Source organism: Lagenorhynchus albirostris, chromosome 2, assembly GCF_949774975.1.
Source record: "Lagenorhynchus albirostris chromosome 2, mLagAlb1.1, whole genome shotgun sequence".
NCBI classification, from domain to species: domain Eukaryota; kingdom Metazoa; phylum Chordata; class Mammalia; order Artiodactyla; family Delphinidae; genus Lagenorhynchus; species Lagenorhynchus albirostris.
Window position 1 is genome coordinate 184662658 of NC_083096.1, and position 19666 is coordinate 184682323.

At 57.7% G+C, this 19666-nt stretch overlaps 1 protein-coding gene across 1 annotated transcript; it reads right to left on the minus strand.

The window, feature by feature from the left end:
• Nucleotides 1–1492: 1492 nt before the first annotated feature.
• On the minus strand, nucleotides 1493–2626 carry ACTRT2 (actin related protein T2). The gene has a single exon (XM_060141664.1). The coding sequence runs from the start codon at nucleotides 2624–2626 to the stop codon at nucleotides 1493–1495; it is 1134 nt and encodes a 377-aa protein (XP_059997647.1).
• Nucleotides 2627–19666: the final 17040 nt, after the last annotated feature.

The window sequence follows — 19666 nt, forward strand, 5'->3', positions numbered from 1 at the left end:
ATTTACATATCTCAGTCCTCGGTACCTTTTAAAAACACTAAAATGGTCATTTGGTAAATCGAATCTGTATTGAAAAAATACTGTGATAGGCCAACATTTGTAGACAAATTCAGTTGATCATCAGCACGAGAAACAAACATTTATGAACAAAATAATCTCTAAAAACATTTTTGTGAGACAAAAAATCTAACTAGTAGATTTCTTTTTAAAAAGTATTTTCAGGGCTTCCCTGGTGGCGCAGTGGTTGAGAGTCCGCCTGCCGATGCAGGGGACACGGGTTCGTGCCCCGGTCCGGGAAGATCCCACATGCCACGGAGCGGCTGGGCCCGTGAGCCATGGCCGCTGAGCCTGCGCGTCCGGAGCCTGTGCTCCGCAACGGGAGAGGCCACAGCAGTGAGAGGCCCGCGTACCGCAAAAAAAAAAAAAAAGTATTTTCAAAAAAGCAAGCTTAAAAACAAAACCCACCATAGAATACCTCCTCATACCATGATGAAGTGACATCCTAACAGTAAGAACTAGAAGGTGGGTTTAGAAAACAGCAATGGTGCCAGAGGTTCACACACACCAACTGACAAAAGCCTGGACAGAGAGGCAGCATGAAGGTGATGATTTAATTCGGGGAAGGGAATTACTGCCCACTGCCCTGTTCCTTTTCTCCAAAAAGAGGAAAGAGAAACCCAGCCTCAAGGTGTCTGCAGGTCCATTGGCTGGTGGTCTGTCCTTGGGCTAAATGTCAGGTAAACATACTAGCAGCTCCACTGCCCAGGGGCAGCTCTGTATTTTCCACTTCTCTCCCAGTAATATTTTGAGAGAGATCCACCCCATCGATGTGGGAAAATTCCCTGTATGCATAATTTATTCAAATGTGATCTTACCGATGGCCATTCGCTTTGTCTCCAATATTTACCCCCAAACAGTGCTATAAACATCTCTGAACGTAGAAACAAATAGAAACATCACGGTAATCAAGCCCCGATTCTTCAGGTCCCCCTGGGAGCAGCCTCTTCACAGAGCCTTAAACAGAGGGTGACTCCTCTTGCTGACAGGCCCCATGCGCCCAGGACAGGGGGTGCCTTCCACTCATAAAAGCACAGTGATAGCCCTATGGTGCCGTCCCAGGGGAGGATTTCGTGACCTCAGAACAGGGCAGCATTCCTGTTTGTTCCTGCCCCCACTCCCGACCCACCTAAGACACAGGTTTAAAATGCAGAGTCCAGGCTCTGGGCAGGAGGCCTTGGCCCCTGCTTTGGGCACAAACTCCACAGATGGACCCTCAACTCATGACCCAGGGCTTTCTCGGGAGAAACGGGGCTGGGGGACAGAACCAGTGAAAAGAGATTCACCACCAGGGTCAGAAATTATTCTGGTTTCCCCGAGAATGAACCAAGCCCGACGTGGCCAAAGGCTGCACCGTTTTGTCCTTTATTGAACACCCCGTGGTTGCCCAACGGTGAGCTCCCTCCCCACCTCAGCCACCCTGCGCACGGGCCCCTCAGAAGCACCTTCTCTGAACCACGGACGTCCCAAACTCCTTGAAGTCCGCAGAGGTGACCCACATCTGCTTGAAGCTGCTCAGGGAAGTGACAATGGAGGCGCCAATCCATGTGGAGAAGCAGCGGTCGGGCGGCGCTGTGACCTTGATGGTGGTCCCTTTGGAAGCCGCCTGCTCCAGCTCCCTCAGAAGACGGCCATCCAGCCCCCGGAAGAGCGTGGTGCCCCCGGACAGCACCATCTCCCCATAGAGCATCTTCTGGATGTCGGTGTCACACTTGGCGATGCTGCTGGAGACCATTCTGGAGAGGCCCGGGCTTTGGACGCCCAGCTGCTCAGGCGAGAACAGGGCCTCGGGCGCCTGGTACAGCTGGTCCCCGATACGGACGATGCTGCCGTCGGGCAGCTTGTACTCCCTGAGCACCTCCTCTGCCCTCCGCGACAGCTCCTTCTCCGGCTCCAGGGCCACATAGCAGAGCTTCTCCTTGATGTCGTCCACCAGGGCTTTGTCCAGCACACACGGGAAGGTCCTCCCGCTGGCCAGCAGCAGCCGGGTGAGGTGCTCCGTGATGTCTCTCCCCGCCACGTAGAGCTTGGTGGTGGCGTGGGGCAGGGAGTAGCCCTCAAAGATGGGGACGGCGCAGGTGACCCCGTCCCCGCTGTCCACCACCAGGCCCGTGACGCAGGCCGAGGCATAGAGGGCCAGCACGGCCTGGTCCGACAGGTAGAAGGCGGGCACGTGGAAGCTCTCAAACATCACCTCGGCCATCTTCTCCCGGGTCTCCCCGGGGTTCAGCGAGTGCTCCGTCATGAGCACCGGCCGGTCGCTGGCTTTGACCCCCAGCTCCCACTCGAAGAGATGCTTCCAGAGCTTCTCCATGTCGTCCCAGCCTGTGATCAGGCCTCGCTCGATGGGGTAGTGCAGGTGTAAGACCTCTTCCCTGTGCAGGGCCTCTTCCCCCACAAAGTACTTCTTCTGATTGGCCCCTGCCGAAGGCATCTTGAACTTGGGGTGCCCCACGACGGAGTGGACGACGTGGCGGGGGCCAACCTCTCCAGACAGGCCTGCCTTACAGAGCCCGGACCCATTGTCAAATATGACAGCTGGACAATCTAAGACGTGTGGGTTAAACATGCCTGTGGCATCCTCATCCGCGCTTGGCCAGAATGAAGACGGAAGCCTCCTGGGCCACCTTGTGACGTATGAGGCTCCTCCGGAAGCTTCGAGGGCACAGGATTCCGCGGTTCTCGGGGCGTCTCCCCGGCAGGGCTAGCGGCCGGCCGGTCCCCGAGAGCCCTCCATCCCCACCCACGGATCTGCTCTCCTCTCAGGAAGCCGGCTGCTGAGGCCTTTTCAGGAATGACGTCGCATATGTGACAATCCAGCCAAGGCAACCATTGTCCTCAGCCAGCGTCGGGGGCCTTTGGGGGTGGGGTCTCTGCCCCCCCTCACCTGGTGAGACTCCAGAGGGGGAAGTCCAGCTGTTCCCGCAAAGGGGGAAGTCCAGCTGTTCCTGCAGGCCGTGTTGAGGAGCCTGTTGTGGAACCTGGAACCAGTGAAGCAGCCCATAAAACTGGCATCTCTGGCCCTCTGTTTGGAGGGAGCTGCTGTTTGGAGGGTGACAAACACACTTCTCTTTGCTACAGGGGAAGACCAAGCACCGGGCAGAGGTCCAGGTTAGAGGAGCAATGCCCAGGGCTCCGACACAGTAAGCACTCAGAACATAGTTTTGGAGTGCAGACTCCTCCAGGAAGCTCTCAGGGATTTCTCTTCTCTTTACCTCATGAACCCTGACCCTGTCTCACAGGGTAGCTGCTAAGCAAAGCCCTCTGGGCCTATTGGCTCTCTCTCGGGGCACACGTACCCCTGCTCTGGCTTGAGGTCAAGGGCCCTCCTTGCTCTCTGCAGCCCCGGAAGTGCTGTCACAAACAACATCCAGTGGCTGTGGGTTGGGAACCCAGTGGCCTGTGAAGACAGGGATCTGAGGTTTCATCGGCTGGGGGGGCAGCCCTGACTGGAGCCCCGGACATCTCTATTTTGGGCCTGTGACACAGTTGGCCAAGCCCACTGAAGCACTGTCAGAAGTGACCAGGTCACCAAGTCTGAGGCTGAGAGTCAGGCCGGAGGGCAGTGAGGCTGCTGGTTTAGCCAAGCCCATGAGGGCAGGTGGCGCCCACTCCAGCCTCCCGGAGAACCAGGGTGTGCCTGGGCTGCTTTCCAGCTCAGGAGGAGAAACTGGGAGGGAGCTCAGACTAGGGAACCAGGGCTGGCTTTTTTCTTGAGGAAGCTGGAGCCGGTCTTAGAGAACAAAATGCTAACTTGGTGTTCTGTCGTGTCCGAAATCATCCTCCAGGCCAGCTCCTGCCCAACCAGAAAGCTTTCCCAGGAGACAAGCTCCCCTCCAGGTCACCTCACCTCCCTCTGCCGGTGGCCCTCTCTGCATGTCCTGCTGGCCCTTCTAAACCCACCAGCAAAAAGTGTCATCATGTAGGGTGGATGCACGGCGTGGGCGTGTGTTACAGACACGTGGTGTAGACCAGCGACACGGACGCACAGCTTTGTGGGAACCCCTGGGGCTCAGCCTGGGGGAGTCAATAAAGACTTAGTATTACTGAGATTCTCCCACAAAGGACACCTCTACGTGGAAGTGGAATCAGATGCACGCTGGGGTTGATGCTGAGAGAAGACGCACCCCCAGACTATAGAGCCCAGAACCACAGCTACCACTGTGGGGGCCTCTAAGATTTGGGGCCCAACGTTCAGGGGAGCGCGTGTGCCTAGAGGCTGCTGGGTCGAGGACGGTCCTTAGGGCGCGTGTCTTGGGGGGTTCCAGCCTGCTTACATCACAAAAGCCCTGTGCACTCGGCTTCTCGGGCTTTGCTGTTTCCCATTGTTGCCAAACACTCCCGGCTGAATCAGGAGGAGTGTGACCTCAAGCTTTTTCAATTTTGGCCCTAAAAGTGGCCCACATGGGTGGTGATGTAACCATGCTGGGTGCAGAGGTCAAACGCAGGGGTGGGGCCCTTCGGTGTGTCCTGGGGGCCCAGGGCTGGCTGGGGCACGGAGGTTTGCAGGGGGACAGAGCAGGAGGAAGGACGAACGTTCATGCAAAGCTCGGACTGACCAGCTGGGTGGGGGGGTGTTCCGAGGCCTCACCACACCCCGCAGCTGTGACAGCACACAGCACAATGTGTAACAATGTCCCGGGGCAGCCGGCCAGAACTGGTGCAGGTCCCATGGGCACACGCAGCCCCCCTCCCTGTTCTCTGCAGGCCTGGCGTGCATGACAGCCAGCAGGGCAAGTCCAGGTCCCTCCACCAGTTGCCAAACCCGTAGCGGGCAGTTCTCTGTCCCCCTGTGACCGCTGCCCATCCCAGACAAGCTCAGACCCTCGAGGACAGAGCTGTGGAGGCTGGGCCATGCATCAGGGCTGAGGCTCCAAGCAAAGCCATCCGAGGAGCTCCAGGACCCCTTTTCCTGAATGCTTTCACTCTCCCTGATGAGCCTGGGTCTGGGACCCCAGCCACTCCTGGCCACCCACGGCCGTTGGGTGCCACGCGCCTGGCAGAGCAGGCCCCGGGGAAGCGGTCGCCACTTTTCTCCTCTCTGTGCACTTGGGCAAACCAGTTCTCTGCTGGCCACTGGGCCAGCTCCCCTGCCGCATTCCTGCATCTGCTGTCAGAGCCCCACCTCAGGCTCGGGGAAGGCTTCTGCATACTGGTATAAGTGTCTGAACCGGCTCATAGATTGTCCCTCACCTGGAGAGGCAGGAAGGCTCTGAGGACCCCACCCCCAAGAAGTGGGATACTCCCTGGGGGGTGACACCACGTGGGCACTGAGAAAACCAGTGGGTTTATGAGCTACGTGATGTCGTGTTGGTTTCAAGCTCGCCCCGGGACAGAGACTCCACCCCGTGGTGCCCAGGTGCCCGGGAGCCTCTGCTCAGCCTCTTCCTCTTCCTGTCTGCTGCTCGTCCCTCCAGCCACCTGGGTCAGGACGTCTGGGAGGGGCCGCGTGCATCTCGGCGCAGGTGTCCACGTCGACGGCCACAGCGGTCCTGTGGCCCCTTCAAGGGATGCGATACCCTGAGCATTCGCTGCAGGGGGTGCGTTTGCTATTAACCCAGGGACGGTTGCCCTCTCCCAGCCCAGTTAGAAGCCTCCCTCCGGGGCCGCCCTGCCCCCACCCCATGCCAGCCATGCCTCGTAAATCGCTTGAGCGAGTTTATGGGAGAACTGGCCATAACTCCATCTCCCTCCGCAGGGCAAGGCTCACGCTGTGATTACTCTGCAGGGCACTTGCTTCCGCCCTGTGCAGGAAGGCTCGCTCTGGTTCTGCCCCAGCAGTCACACCCAGCAGCAGCCCCCAGCTCCCACACAGCCCCCAGGCCCATGCCCTCGATGGGAGGTGGACAGCAACTGGGCAGCCTTGGGCGGCTGCCGGGCATTTAGACTTGGGAGTGGGTAGCCCTGGGTCTGCTGGGCACCCCTGCTTCTCACCGCCCTGGCTACTGAGCCTGGGCCACCCGAGCCCCGAGCCAGGTCTCCCTGTCTGTCCCGTCGTCCCTCCGTCCATCTGTCACCGACGCCCAGAGCCTCGGCCGATTAGTGACCAGCAGACTGGACCTATTAGTACTAGCTGGCATCTGGCGGCCAGATCCTGCTTGCTGAGGGCCTGGGCCCGTGTGAGCCGGCAGCCTGAAGGAACAGGGCGACTCTGCGGTTGGCAAGATGGGCACTGCTCAGGCAAGAGAGAGGACAGTGTACGTGTCAGAGGGAGCTTGTGGGAACCCAGGGGCCATGGGTGCCTGCAGGTGCCCCCGGGGATGGTTGCTCTTCCACCTCTCTGCCCCAGGCATTCCCAGAGGAGCCCAGAGGCCTGAGCACTCTTCCTGGGAGCCTAGCCCCTTTGAATCTCTGAGATGGAACTTGTATCTCCTACGCACCCATCCATTTTTCCATTCCCCATCCATTCATCCAGCTACTGTTCATCCTTCCATCCATTCACTCATCCACCCACCCATACATCTATCTGTCCATCCACCCATCCATCCATCCATCCATCCATCCATCCATCCTTTCATCTACCCACCCAATCCATCCCTCCATCCATCTAACCTCCTATTTAATTATCGCCCCTCCTCCCATCCCACCCGCCCTCCCATCTACCTTTCCTTTCTTAGTAGCTGAACTGAGCATCCGGTCTTGTCTCTGTCCACCTCCTTTCTTGGTAACCTTTGGACTTCAGCAGAGCCTTTTGGGTCCCCACAGTTGCCAGCACAGCACCCGTGAGTCCTGCCTGCTCTGTTGTCCTCTTCCAACCAGCTGGGGCTGAAATGACACCCCGAGGTCACTCCCCTCTCAGCCTCCCGTGAGGCTGGCTCACTAAACTGGATGGGATGGGGCAGGCCTGGCCCACCTCGGCCAACGTGACACCAGTGAAACTCGGTGTTCCTGGGGCAGAAGGAAGGAGTTGGCAGCCAGCTGACGTGCTCTGGGGAGCTTAGTAAGGCGGCCCTTGGTGGGGCCGTCCACGGTCCAGCATTGCTTAGAGGACACCCCACTGAGTGGTCGAGCGACACAGACCCATTTGGGCGCGAGACCGTCTGAAGCCAGACCACCAGTTACCCCCGCCCCGGCTTTTTGCCCCTCACTCTCATGGAACCCTGGTCCTGAGCACTCAGAAAATTTTTAAAAAGTATATTTTTGTTGGAGAAACTTTGGAAAACACACGAACAGCATTACAAGGCGGATAAAAAGTACCCCTGACGCTACTTCGCTAAGCCCTGCTGACATCTCGCTACGCCCCTTGGGGATGAGCTGTAACCACACGCAGCTTTCCACTGCACTGTCTCATGTCCGTCAACCTTCCTCCCATCCTGCGGGTGCTCCCAGAGTCTTCCCACAGCTGCTTCTCTGGGTCCGTGCTTCCAGGCTGGGGCCCGCAACCCTCCCCACCCCACCCCCGGGCTCCCATCCTTCTCAGCCTGCCTGCCTCACTTTCCGCGGTGACGGCTGCTCAGGCCCACGCAGAGCCCTCCTGCAGAGCCCCGGGGAGACCCCGTGCAGGGCCGGCTGGTGGGGGGGTTTCTCTTGCCTTCCAGGAGCTCTCGGTCATGCATTGAATTGGGGTTGCTGGTGGCTCAGGGGCCACGTGACCCCAGGGCTGTGGGAGAGGATCTGAGGCTGATCACCCCTCACCTGTCGTAGTGGGACCCCTGTGGGTGTGTCCACGGCCCGAGGGCAACGGCTTTCCTTGTTCATTGCCCATCTGGGTGGAGGTGGGGTGGGGGTGGGCAGTGATGGTAGGAGAATGTGGAGGGGCCTCAGACTTCACCTGGGGCAGCTCCCCTCCCCTCCTCCTTCTAAGTGGATCTCACGAGGCGCCCCCCCCACCCCCGGTCAGAGCCAGCAGCAGGCTACCTGAGGGTCAAAGCTGCCCCCTGCCCCAGACGCTTCAGCAGGTGTCAGCCGGGAGGGCCGCTGCCCTGCAGAGGTGCCCTGTGTGACCACGGCCTCCCGCTGCTGCCCCCAGCCTAGCACCTCCGGCCTTTCGCCAGGGGCCCCCACCTCGCAGACATGCAGGTCCGTGGAGGGGGCAGCGTGGGGCTCCTTCTCTGGCTGCCGGCCTCCAGCTCCCCACCCTGGCCCCAGGGCGCCCCCACCTCCCCGCTCACCTGCGCAACCTCACACACCCCCTCCTAACCGGTGCTGTGACAGGTCCCTGGTCATTTTGTTCCAAAGTAACAACAGGCTTTTGCGTGCCGGTGGGCGTGAAGGGTGGAGGGCCCTCCCGGCCCCTCCCTGTGCACACTGTTCACTGTCTGGCCGCCTTATGGTGGTGTTTGCTTCTGCAGCTTGTGGACAGTCATCTGGGGTCAAGGGTGCTGTGACAGGCCGGCCCATCAAGCCTCATAAGCATCGAGGCTGCCGATGCCGTGGAGACGGGTCACAGCTTCGGAGGACGTGCGCCTCTGTGGCTGGAGGGAGGGGACCAGCCCCACCCGGCCCCCAACAGGCAGGAGACACAGCAGGCCTCCCTGGACAGGTGATGAGCCCCACCTGGGCACATGCTGGGCAGAGAGGTGGACCCTCCCCTGGGACAGGTGTGACTGCAACCCCAAGACTGAGGTTTTGGGGATCCAGGTTCTGGTTCCAACAGGACAGGGGACCCCTGTAACAGCTCCAGGGCTCTGCGAGGGGCCCACGGACCTTGGCAGGCTGGGAAAGGCAGCCCCTCAGGAACGCCTCTCCTGATGGGGCTCTTGGGTGGGTGTCGGACATCAGGAACTCTAACCGCGTGGCCCAAGCCCACGCGTCAGGGACGTGGATGCAGGTTTTTTGGCCTTCCCAGCACAGCCCACTGTGGTCCAGAGACCCGGGACTGCCACCTGGGGGCTGCCCTCATAGCTCAGCTGCTATAACTGAATACTCCAGGCTGGGCGGCTCACACAGCAGACATTTAGTCCTCACAGCTCTGGAGGCTGGACGTCCGAGATCCGGGTCAGTTCCCGGCGAGGTCCTGCTTCCTGGGCTCCCGCTGTGTCCTCATGGGGCCGAGAGGGCTAACTCTGGTGAATCTTCCTCTTGTTTTAAGGGCGCTAATCCCACCATGGGCCCCATCCTCATGACCTCATCTCACCCTAATCTCCTCCCAAAGACCCCACCTCCAAATACCACTGCACTGGGGGTCAGGGTTTCAACATAGGAATTGGGGGTGGGGGGCACATTCAGCCCATAGCAGGGGCCGTCCTGTCCGTCCCTCCACGGAAGGGAGCAGGAGATTTCCTCTGAGGGCAGGATTGCCGGAGGCCAGGCCGTCAGCACTCGCAGTCCACTGGCCGGTTCTCGGCGCCTTGGCCTCACCTAACTGCTTGGCGTCACCTAACCATGCATCCAACCTGGTTGCAGAGATGGGGAGAGAGAGCCCAGACGTGCTGAGATGCCAGCACCTCTGCCCAGGAGGCGGGGGTGGGCAGAGGGGAGGGGGAGGGGGTCCGAGGAGAGGGCAGCCAGAGGGCCGGCCAGGGGCCTCACCTGTCTCCAGAGGAACAGGGGACAAACTCATGGGCAGTGCAGTCCTCTCTCCTCCTGGACTTGGAAACCTTGGGGGCCTGTCGTGTCCCCTTCTGGGACGATGCATGTGCGTGGTGTGGGCCATAGGCACCCTGCCCACCCGAGGCAGCGGAGGTGGACAGACTGGAGACAGCCCTGGAGCTGGCCTCTGGTCACTGCTGGGCCAGCCCGAGAGGCTCCATCAGCCGGGGCAGGAGAGCGATGGCCTCGCCATGCATTCCGTCCCTTTTGCTTTCATTCTCCTGACTTTGCTCTAAAGGTAACAGGCTTTTGACTGGAAACGTTACGGCAACGGACCCTGTAGAGTGACAGAGGAAGACCCCTCCTCACCACCTCCCCCACCGGTGTTTCTCCAAATGTGGCCACAGTCACCACTGGGTCTGAATCTTCCAGATGTTTTCTAGGCACAAGTACCTATGGAAACACCCAGAGATAGGCTTTTGCTGTTAAATGGATGCAGCCACACGTGCTGCTCTGCCTTCTCCCGGGGAGCATCACACCCTTGTCCGTGAGCCCGCAGAGCGCGGCCTTGACCTTCTCACGGCCGCTCCGTGACCGTCATCCACTTGACCTAATTCGTCTGTACAATCTCCACTGAGGTTTTTCCATTTAATGATTTTTCAGTTATTGAGGGTTTTCTGATTTTTTTAAACTATCACAAATGAAGCCATGGTTGATATTCCCCACGTACCCCTCTCCACCTGCTTGGTGTGGTCGAGGGCCAGACTCTGACTCAGGACCACGCAGGGAAGTCTGCACACGTTTACAGCGTGGAGGGAGCTACCAGGGTCTGAGGCCCCATTTTTTTAAATTTAATTTTTATTTTATATTGAAGTAGAGTTGATTTACAATGTTGTGTTAGTTGCAGGTGTACAGCAAAGTGATTCAGTTATACATATACATATATTCATTCTTTTTCAGATTCTTTTCCCATATAGGATATTACAGAGTATTAAGTAGAGTTCCCTGTGCTATACAGTAAGTCCTTGTTGTTTATCTGTTTTATATATAGTAGTGTGTATATGTCAATCCCAATCTCCCAATTTATCCCTTCCCCCACCTTCCCCCTTTGGTAACCATAAGTTTGCTTTCTGTGTCTGTGAGTCCGTTTTATAAATAAATTCATCTGTATCATCTTTTCAGATTCCACATGTAAGTGATATCATATGGTATTTGTCTTTCTCTCTCTGACTTACTTCACTTAGTATGATAATCTCTAGGTCCATCCATGTTGCTGCAAATGACATTATTTCATTCTTTTTGATGGTTGAGTAATATTCCATTGTGTGTGTGTGTGTGTGTGTGTGTGTGTATACACACATACCACATCTTGTTTATCCATTCATCTGTTGATGGGCATTTAGGAAAATGCTCAAACCAATAAAATGAGAAATGAAAAAGGAGAAGTTACAACTGACACTGCAGAAATACAAAGGATCATAAGAGACTACTACAAGCAACCCTACGGCAACGAAATGAACAACCTAGAAGAAATGGACAAATTCTGAGGCCCCAGTTTTCAGAGGTGATGGAGCAAGTCTTAAAGGGTCTCTCTGCTTGCCAGGTGTTATAAAACATCCATGTGGAATGTCAGAGGGAGGCGTGGTTATAATGGCAACACCTGCCGTGTCCCTCTCCTCCGGCTACTGTGACAAAGGACGGCAGCCGAGGGCCTTACACAACATACACTTCTTATCTCACGGCTCCATGGGCCTGGAATCTGGGCGTGGCTCAGCTGGAGCCGTGGCTTGGGCCCCTCATCAGGTGGCCAGCCAGCTGCCGGCCGGGCTGCGGTCTCATCTGAAGGCTGGGCAGGGAGGTGAGGAGGGCTCTGCTTCCCAGCTCACACATGTGGCTGTCGGCAGGCCTCGGTCCCTCGCCGCGGTGCCCTCCCAGGAAGCCTCGCAATGACACGGCAGCTGGCTTCCCTTAGAGCAATCCTGGGTGGGGGAGGGGGGACACCCAGGACAGAAGCACCTTTATAACCTGATCTCGGGAGTGATGTCTCATCACCTCTGCTGTTTCAGAAGCGAGTCAGCCCAGTGCGGACCAGGGGATGGTGTTACTAAAGGCACATGTGCCGGGAGATGGGGCCATCGAGGGCCGTCTTGGAGGCTGCCTGCCCGGAGCACTGACCAGAGCACCAGGACCCGGGTGGAGGGTCGCCGGCGGGCAGCTCAGACCCCAGCACAGCTTCTCCAGCCTTGGTTTCCTCAGCTCAGCAGGGATGTCGCCTGATGCCTGGCAGCTCAGGGCACTGATGGAGTTTAAGGGGAAAAGGGTGTGCGGCCATCTGGGGAGAGCAGGGGACACAGATCGACTGGTGGGAGCACCTGGCTGGGAGCCGCCTCTTCTGGGACCCTCCTGGCAGCCTCGCTTATGTAAAACACCGCCGCGACCACTTCTCATTGCTTCGAAATGCTATGTCCTGACCTAGGACATCCCCAGGGGACCTAGGGCCCCCCCCCCGCCCCTGCATCCACCAGCCGCCCAGGCCTCCCTGGCCCCAGAGTCTCGGAGCTGCCCGCCACACCCCCACCCGTGCGGCCCTCAAAAAAGAGGTCTCCCGCCCCCTGCTGGCGCCCCGCTGGAACCGCCTCGAGATCTGGGACGGTGGCGGGGGAGCGGCAGGGGGCGGGGCCGGCGCTCGGGAACAAAGGAGGCTTGTTAGCTTCATGCAGGCAGGACACTGGGGGGAGGAAAAAAAATCAATGTTTGCTAAATAGGAGAAAAAAATCACCCTGCCTCAGTGGGGAAAAGGTTTATTTTCAAGTGTATTAAAGTGATTACCCAGAGGAAAAGCGGAGCAAATGAACAAGTGTGTAGAGTGGTGAGTCGCCCGTTTTCCCAGGGAGCTCGGAAGAGCAGAGCTTGCACGCTGCCCGCCCCCCCCCCCACAAGCCGGACACAGCCAAGCTTTCGGTTTTAAATAGTTTATAACATTTCAGAGGCAGCGTCTAAGTGAGGGCCGTCCCTGGAGAGGCCCTGCAGACCTCTGCGTTTAGCCAGTGATAAATAACCCGGGGCACGCAGGGCCCGGAAGGATCCCAGATTTAATTCAAATAATTTAAAATCTAATGTTGAAAGAGCTCTTTGCATGCATGGGCCGTGCGCGTTTCCAGCTGGAGAAAGAAAAGGCTTTGTGTTCTGGGTGGGGGCAGGGTGACAGGCTGGAACCCAAGGTTCGGGGACTAACCTTTTCACCATGTGCTGATTCCAGCCAGCTAGCCGACATTTTTCATATTGTAAGTGGCATCGGTTCTGAAAGCCAGACGTGGGGGGAACATGTTTTATCCTCTCCGTGGAGTTTCGACTCCAGGTGAAAGGATTTTCGTCCACGGCGAGGCTGCTTCCTCACAAGCCCATGGCGAGAAGTGGAGGGGCTGCCCCTTCTCCGAGGGTGCTCGTCCCTCCCCGACAGCTCGGGTTTCTAGGTGGAGGTGTCTTGATGCGGACACGGTCCCCCGCGGCTGCATACCTTCTGGGGCCCCGTAGAGCAGTCCCCATCATGGTGGGGGCCCAGGGCCCATCCGAGGACGGAGCCCCCCATTGGCCTCGCCCCCTTCCAGCCTGATCCACACATCAGGAAAGTGGCCGGGGCCACCAGGAGGTGGGTCCCAAGAGACTGGAATCGTGGCTGAGACAGGCCGGAGAATCCGCGCTCAGCTTTGAAGGATGTGTGAACCTGTGTGTTGTGTCATTGTCACCCCAAGATTCACGGCCACCAAGAACCTCGGAACATGACCACGTTCGGCAACAGGGTCTTTGCAGATGCAGTCAGATAAGTTGAGATGAGGTCATGTTGGATCAGAATGGGCCCTAGTTCCAATGACTCGTGTCCTTGGAAGAAGCAAAAACAGAGACACACAGGGAGACGGCCACATGACAGCAGAAGCAGGGGTGATGTGTCTACAAGCCAAGGACAGCTGGCAGCACCAGATGCTGGGGAGGGGCACATAGCAGACAGTCCCTGGAGCCTCCAGAAGGAGCCAGCCATGCCCACACCTGGACTCAGACTTCTGGCCTCCAGACCGCGGGAGAGCACGTTTCTGTGGTGTCAAGCCCTCGGCAGTGGTGTTTTGTTACAACAGCCCGGAAGATTCACAGGACAACGGTCAGGTCTGAGCTGTGTACCTGCAACCGGCATCCATCTGTTGACATTATGTAAACACAGGTGCCGTGATGGGTGACGAAAAGCATCCCCTCTGTGAGCTGCTTCCCTGCCGGAGCCGCTCTGAGGCAGCGCCGGGTGCCCTGAGCCTGCGGACACACCTCTGCAGCAGCTTCCCCTGCAGCCGCGGAACGTCGGTGGGGATGAAACACACCCAGCAGCTTGCCTTCCTAAAATGACCCATTTCCCCTGTCCTGACTGTTTTTTTCTTTTTAAGAGGATCTACAGGACCTTCTCTTAAAAGGTACCCAAAAGGCAACCTCTCATGTTCAGCATTCGTTCCCAGCTTGGGTGGCGGACGCCCTGGAGCGTCCTGGAGGAGAGGAGGCTGGAGGAGCTCTTGGCACAGGGAGGCATCCCCGCATCTCAGCCCCAGGTCGCATCTCACTGTCCCCCCTGGCAGCGTCAGACTCTGGGCAACTGGCCACAGATCTAGGATGCCGGGGGCTGGGGACAAGATTTCTGTACAAATAAACACTGCTGGCCTATGAAGAGGGGGACCTTCCAGGGCACTCAGGAGAAGCCTCCCTGGGCAGAGCCAGGATCATGTATCTGAGATCTTGGTGGTGAGTATGGGGGGGGGGAGGGGGGCCCTCCAACCACCAGGGGTTTCCTGACCCAAGGCAGGGAGAACCGGACCCCCGAGCCCCGTCCTCCTGTGCTCTCTCTGCCTGACTCCTTCCCGGCTGACAACCATCTCAGTGCTCAGGGAACGGCAGTCCCGGTTGGTGGGCACAGCAAAGCATCTGGCCAGGCCCGCTGCCGCAGATGGGGAAGGGTGGTGAAAAGGTACGGATCAGCTGGTGTCGTTGCCACTTCTGTCCTTCAAGCTGAACAAAATCCATGGCCAGACCGCGTCCAGAGGCCTGAGGCCAGCTGGCCCTGCCCACTCCCTACCCTCACCGTCCTCTAGATCCTCGGGGTCGGGGGTGCTCTTCTCCCCAGCTTGGGGACAATTTCCTCCAAATTTCCAGACATCTGCACAAAGGCTCAGGGGAGCTTCATGGACCACCCTCTCCACCTGTCCTGCCCAACAGGGTAGCCGCAGCCTCTTGTGACCGCGTCCATCGACAGGCTCAGTGCCCCAGGCCACCGGGCAGTAGCCACATGTGGCTGGTGGCTGACAGGCTGGACATGCCTGCGCAGGCCTGCCCACCAGGGCATGGAGGTCTGTGGACAGTGATATCTGGGGCCACGCTTTCCAGGATAACCCCTGAGCTCCCCGCCCGGCGTCCCCCGACGTGGCCGGTTAATCAGGGCTGTGCCCGTGTGTGGAGTTTTTGACTTTAGCCTCGGCTGGCAGAGGTGGGGTTACCACCTGCCGTAGGACTTGCATGTACTAAGCCTTTTTCCTTGTTTACCTGCAATGCAGATTTAACTGGGCATCCTGACTTGTATTTGCAAACCTGGCCACCCCACGTGCGTGCGCCCAGCTCACAGGCCTGGGTCCTACGCTCTCCGGGGTGGGCGTGTTCGTGACTGGCGTTTTCCTCGTAGGAACCTCAAACACGCAGCAGTACTGCGTCAAGAGCTTGCCCCATCCCATCGGAAAGAGGCAGACGAGGGAGGAACGTGAGCCTCGGGGAGCCCGGCGGGGGAGAGCTGTGCCCCCCGGGCATCCGTGCCAAAGACATGCCTGGAGCTTTCCAGAAAGGAATTCAACCTAAAAATGGAAACCGGCGCCCCTCCCCCACGCCCCCGCCTGTCTGTCCAGACTCCCAAGAGAGGGACCCCTGGAAAACCAGCGGCAGACACTTCAAACAGTCACACCGCACTCGCCATTCTCACAAGGGCCGGGAGGTAACCATTACCCGTGCTCGGCCCTTATCACCACGTTCCCAAGCAGCTCGGTTAGCCTGAAACAGCTAGACCCAAGAGGCCCGGGAGCTCGGCGGGTGCCAGGAACCCGGGACAGGGTCCGCCGCCCTGGGGGAGAGCAGCGGTCCCGCCTCCCCTGCCTGTGTCCTTCAGTGGCCGAATCTTCGAGGATGTTGTTTCCAAGATTTAGTGCAGACCAGGCCGGGGTCCCCACCTTGCCCTCCCACTGCACCACGGCGTGTACCGAGCCCCTGGCTGAGCGCGCTGGGCCGTTAGGTGGGGGAAGTGGGGTGGGCAGGGGGCAAGGTAACAAATACACATCCAGGTGGTGTCGGAGCCGGGTGCGCGACGTGAAGAATATGAAACAGGGTTCGGGACAGATGGGCTGAGGGACGGGTGGTTGCAGTCGTCTCCACTGAGCCGAGGCCCCAAAGACAAGACAGAGGGTGCCGTGGGGGAGTTGGCAGCAGAGCTCTCCAGCGCGGCAAGGGAACAGCATGGGGCAGGCAAAGGCCCTGGGGCAGGAAGGGTCATCATCCCTAGTCCTCTGCTGGCCGTTAAAAGCTGGCTCTCGGATTCGGGGTGTTTCCCCATCAGCCTTGACCTGGTAAGTAAAGAGGTCCATGCCAGGGGAAGCACCACACCCAATGCCAGCAGATGCCGGGGGCGGCCAGGCTTTGGGGTCAGGGCTGGGCTGGGCTGAGGCGGCCTGGAGCCCAGGGCTCAGGTCCCCTCGCCTTCAGCCCTTTCTCTGTTTTGTGTGGCCACAGCCGGGGTCCTTTCCACAGAACGTGGCCGAGTGGCCTGGCCTTCCCAAGAGGGAGGCTCCAGGGAAAGCCGTCACCCCCACGGAGAGGCCTGAGGGGCTCCATCTGTAATGGCCAATGTCTCAGCTTTGTCAAGTGGCCCCAACGCCCTGGCTTGGGCCCCCCCACCTGTGGGCAGGGGGCAGGGCTGGTGGGCCTGCCGGGGCTCCTCTCCCAGCCTGAGCGTCAGGCTGAGCTGGAGGGGAGCTGAGCGCCCGATTCACTCTTGCCTCCCAGGAGCCCGTGAGCATCTCCGCAGAATGATGGGCAAAGGTGGGGTTCTCTGTAAGTGGAATTCATTTTGGTTATTCGCTCGGCCTCCTAAGAGTGGATAACTTCCCACGGTGACGGCTCTGAGGCATACACCCTCGGACATACGTCTTTGCACAGGGGTGTCATCTGCTCCTTAATGATCAAATCCTTGAGGTGGGATTTCTGGGTCAGACTCCCCCTTAACCACCTGTTTGAGTCAGTTCAGGCTGCTTTCATGCTGTGTCCAGACATAGGAGATGGGGCAGAAGGGAGACAGAAAAGGAGAGAGAGTGAGTGCCCTGGTCTCCTCTTCCTCTTATCAGGGCACTAATCTCTTCATGGGGTCCCACCCTCGTGGCCTCATCTAAACCTAGCCACCTCCCAGGGGCTGCACCCCGACTCCCATCACATCGGGAGTTCGGACTTCGACACTTGAATTTGGGGGACACAGTGCAGCTCATAGCACAGCACCAGCTGCAGAGGGATCGAGGCTGTAGCGCTGCCCCCTGCAGAGGTGACACTGGAGGACATGGTGAGGGGAGGCTTCCTCAGGCAGAGCTTTGGGTAGAGAGAGAAGTGGGGGGGTCTACACGAACTCGTGGGCAGTGGTGAACGCTTCGTGAGCTGCTCGGAGGGCTGGGAGGAAACCGACAAGAAGAGAGGGGACGAGCAGGTCTAGGGAAGAGGCGTTTGGATGGACCTCGAGGAGGGGCCAGAGTCACATGACGATGTCCACCAGGGGCACCGAGCAGCCCTGTGGACAAGATGGCTGGACCAGTCCTCGGGCAGCCTCTGTCCTCAGCCCTCCCTGTTTTGGGCAGAGCATTCATGGATGGAGTAGGCATAGCAATAGAGTTTGAAGCTACCGTCTGGACTTCTTCTCACTGCGGTTGATGTAATTCTACTCTTGCTGTATGTCCAGCTCTCAGTATCAGGGACTGACCCTAAAGTCCCTGTCATGACACCACAACGTCCCCCAAAGACACCAACCAGCCACTCGGTGGCCAGTTGGTTACGTGGAAACATTTCCATGCCGGAAAGTCCGGGGTTCGTCCTGACGGATTGTGTTCTAGGTATGGGTTTGCTTTTCCTGCACGTGGAATGATCTCCTCAGGCACCATAACCAAGAACTCAGAGTGTCCGATTCAGTAACAGAGGGTCTTGAACCATGTTGCCTCTGACCACGGACCTACTGGTCCTACCATGTACCACACTATCCAGCACTGGCCAGCCTGGCAGAGGGATGGATGGGCCCCTGTGGCGCAGCTCAGAATGAGGACATGCTGGAATGTGGAGTGCTATTCCTCCATTTAGGGGGTGCTCCTTAAGCCGGGAACAATCGTATGGTGCCGTAGCCACACCTGGTTGAACCAAGCAGACAACAGGTGGTCCCTCTTACCGTCACCCCAAGTGACTCCCTTTGGGAATGGGAGCTTCCCATCCTCACACTTTTGGCTCTGTGGTTCCCAGAAGAACACATTTCCACCAGGGATTACAGTCGTAGGAGTCCCACTGAATCTAGGACAGTTCCCTCTAGTTATTCGTGCCTCATTGTACCAGTAAACCAGCAGACACAAGAGAGCCATTGCCCTGGAAGGAATAATTGATCCTGACCGTCGGGTGGCAGGAAGGGGGACTGCTATATAGTGGGGTACGGAGGAACATGCCTGGCATTCATAGACTCCACTGAGATCATTCATACGAGCTTTGGGACGCCAGTGCCCAGTTTTAACTGTAAATGGGCAAGTACAGTAATTATGGCCTTAAAGGGCAGAGTAACTAGGACTTCTAGTGGGTCCCCTCAGTAGTCAAGTCAGCTAGACCTGGAGGAGAACTAATTCGGGGGAGGACGGCTAGAATAAGGAGATGACGAGCGCCAGTCGTAGTCTTGAGACCCACTGTAGCTGTGGGGCTGCTGTTTAACACAGTGAGTGTCTTACAACCTTTCCCAGGAGTTAAGACCAGGCTCATGGAGAACCTGTGGCTGGATGAGGTGAACTTACTGTGGGAAGGAGGTGACTCTGAGGCTGCGAGGGCGAAATGTAGTAGACCCTATTGGGGCCCCTCTCAGAGTCTCGATCGATGGCGCCGTCTCCCCGCTGCCTGAGTGCTGGGTGCTAATGGCTTATGTCGCCTCCTTTTGAGAATTGCTTTCAGGTGCCCTAGAAGTTATGTAACCCCCAGGGGAGAGTCCTGGCCAATGACAGTAGAGTATAAAAGGAGAGACCTTGGTCTCTGCAGCACACTCTATGCTCTGGAGCCCAACCCCTTATGTTGCAGAGACTCTGCTGAGACCACAAGGGACCAGCTCTTTCCATGCCCTGCTTCTGCCCCTCCCTTGCAGGCTTTTGCTGGTTAACATGTCCCTGATACACACAACTACACCCGGGGTCAGGGGAAGTGGACTCAAGGAAGACACTTGAGCTGACCCTTGCTGCTGGCTGGGCGACCAGAATTTTCCCTATGAAAAATGTGTCAGGAAAAACCATGGTAATTCCACTATGCACTCCAGAGTGAGAAAATCCTGTGTTCAAATCCCAGATCTGCAACTTCGTAGCTCTGCGGCCATGAGCAGCTCCCTCCCTTACCCTCTTTAACTTTCATTCTTTGTAAAGTGTGGAGAATAATGGAAACCTCAGGAAACTGAAAGGTTTAAATGACATGGCGCCCATAAAACACTTAGTAGAACACCTGCTCATGGGTCAGTGCTCAGGGCACAGTGGTCACTGATGACACAGCGATGATAACGATGATGGAGACATTTGGTTCGACCACATCAGACTCCACCCTCTCACTGGTCTCTCTAACAATCGGATTTGAGTAAAAACAGGGCCTCAGTCATCTAAATGCCTGGAGCTTAATCCCAGCCACTCTGTGGCTTTCTAAATTTAGAGCTTATAAAATTACTATGTGGTTGGAAAGCAGGGAAAAAGGAAAAGAGTGGAATTGTGTGAATATACATATTCAAATGCTGGGGTTGAGGGAGATATGATATTTACGTCCTGATGACTGGGATATTCCCAAATATTTTTCCTAAGAAAACATCAACCCT

Coding starts and splice junctions, on each gene's coding strand:
- ACTRT2 (XM_060141664.1), bottom strand. CDS start 2,626: ATGTTTAACCCACACGTCTTAGATTGTCCAGCTGTCATATTTGACAAT.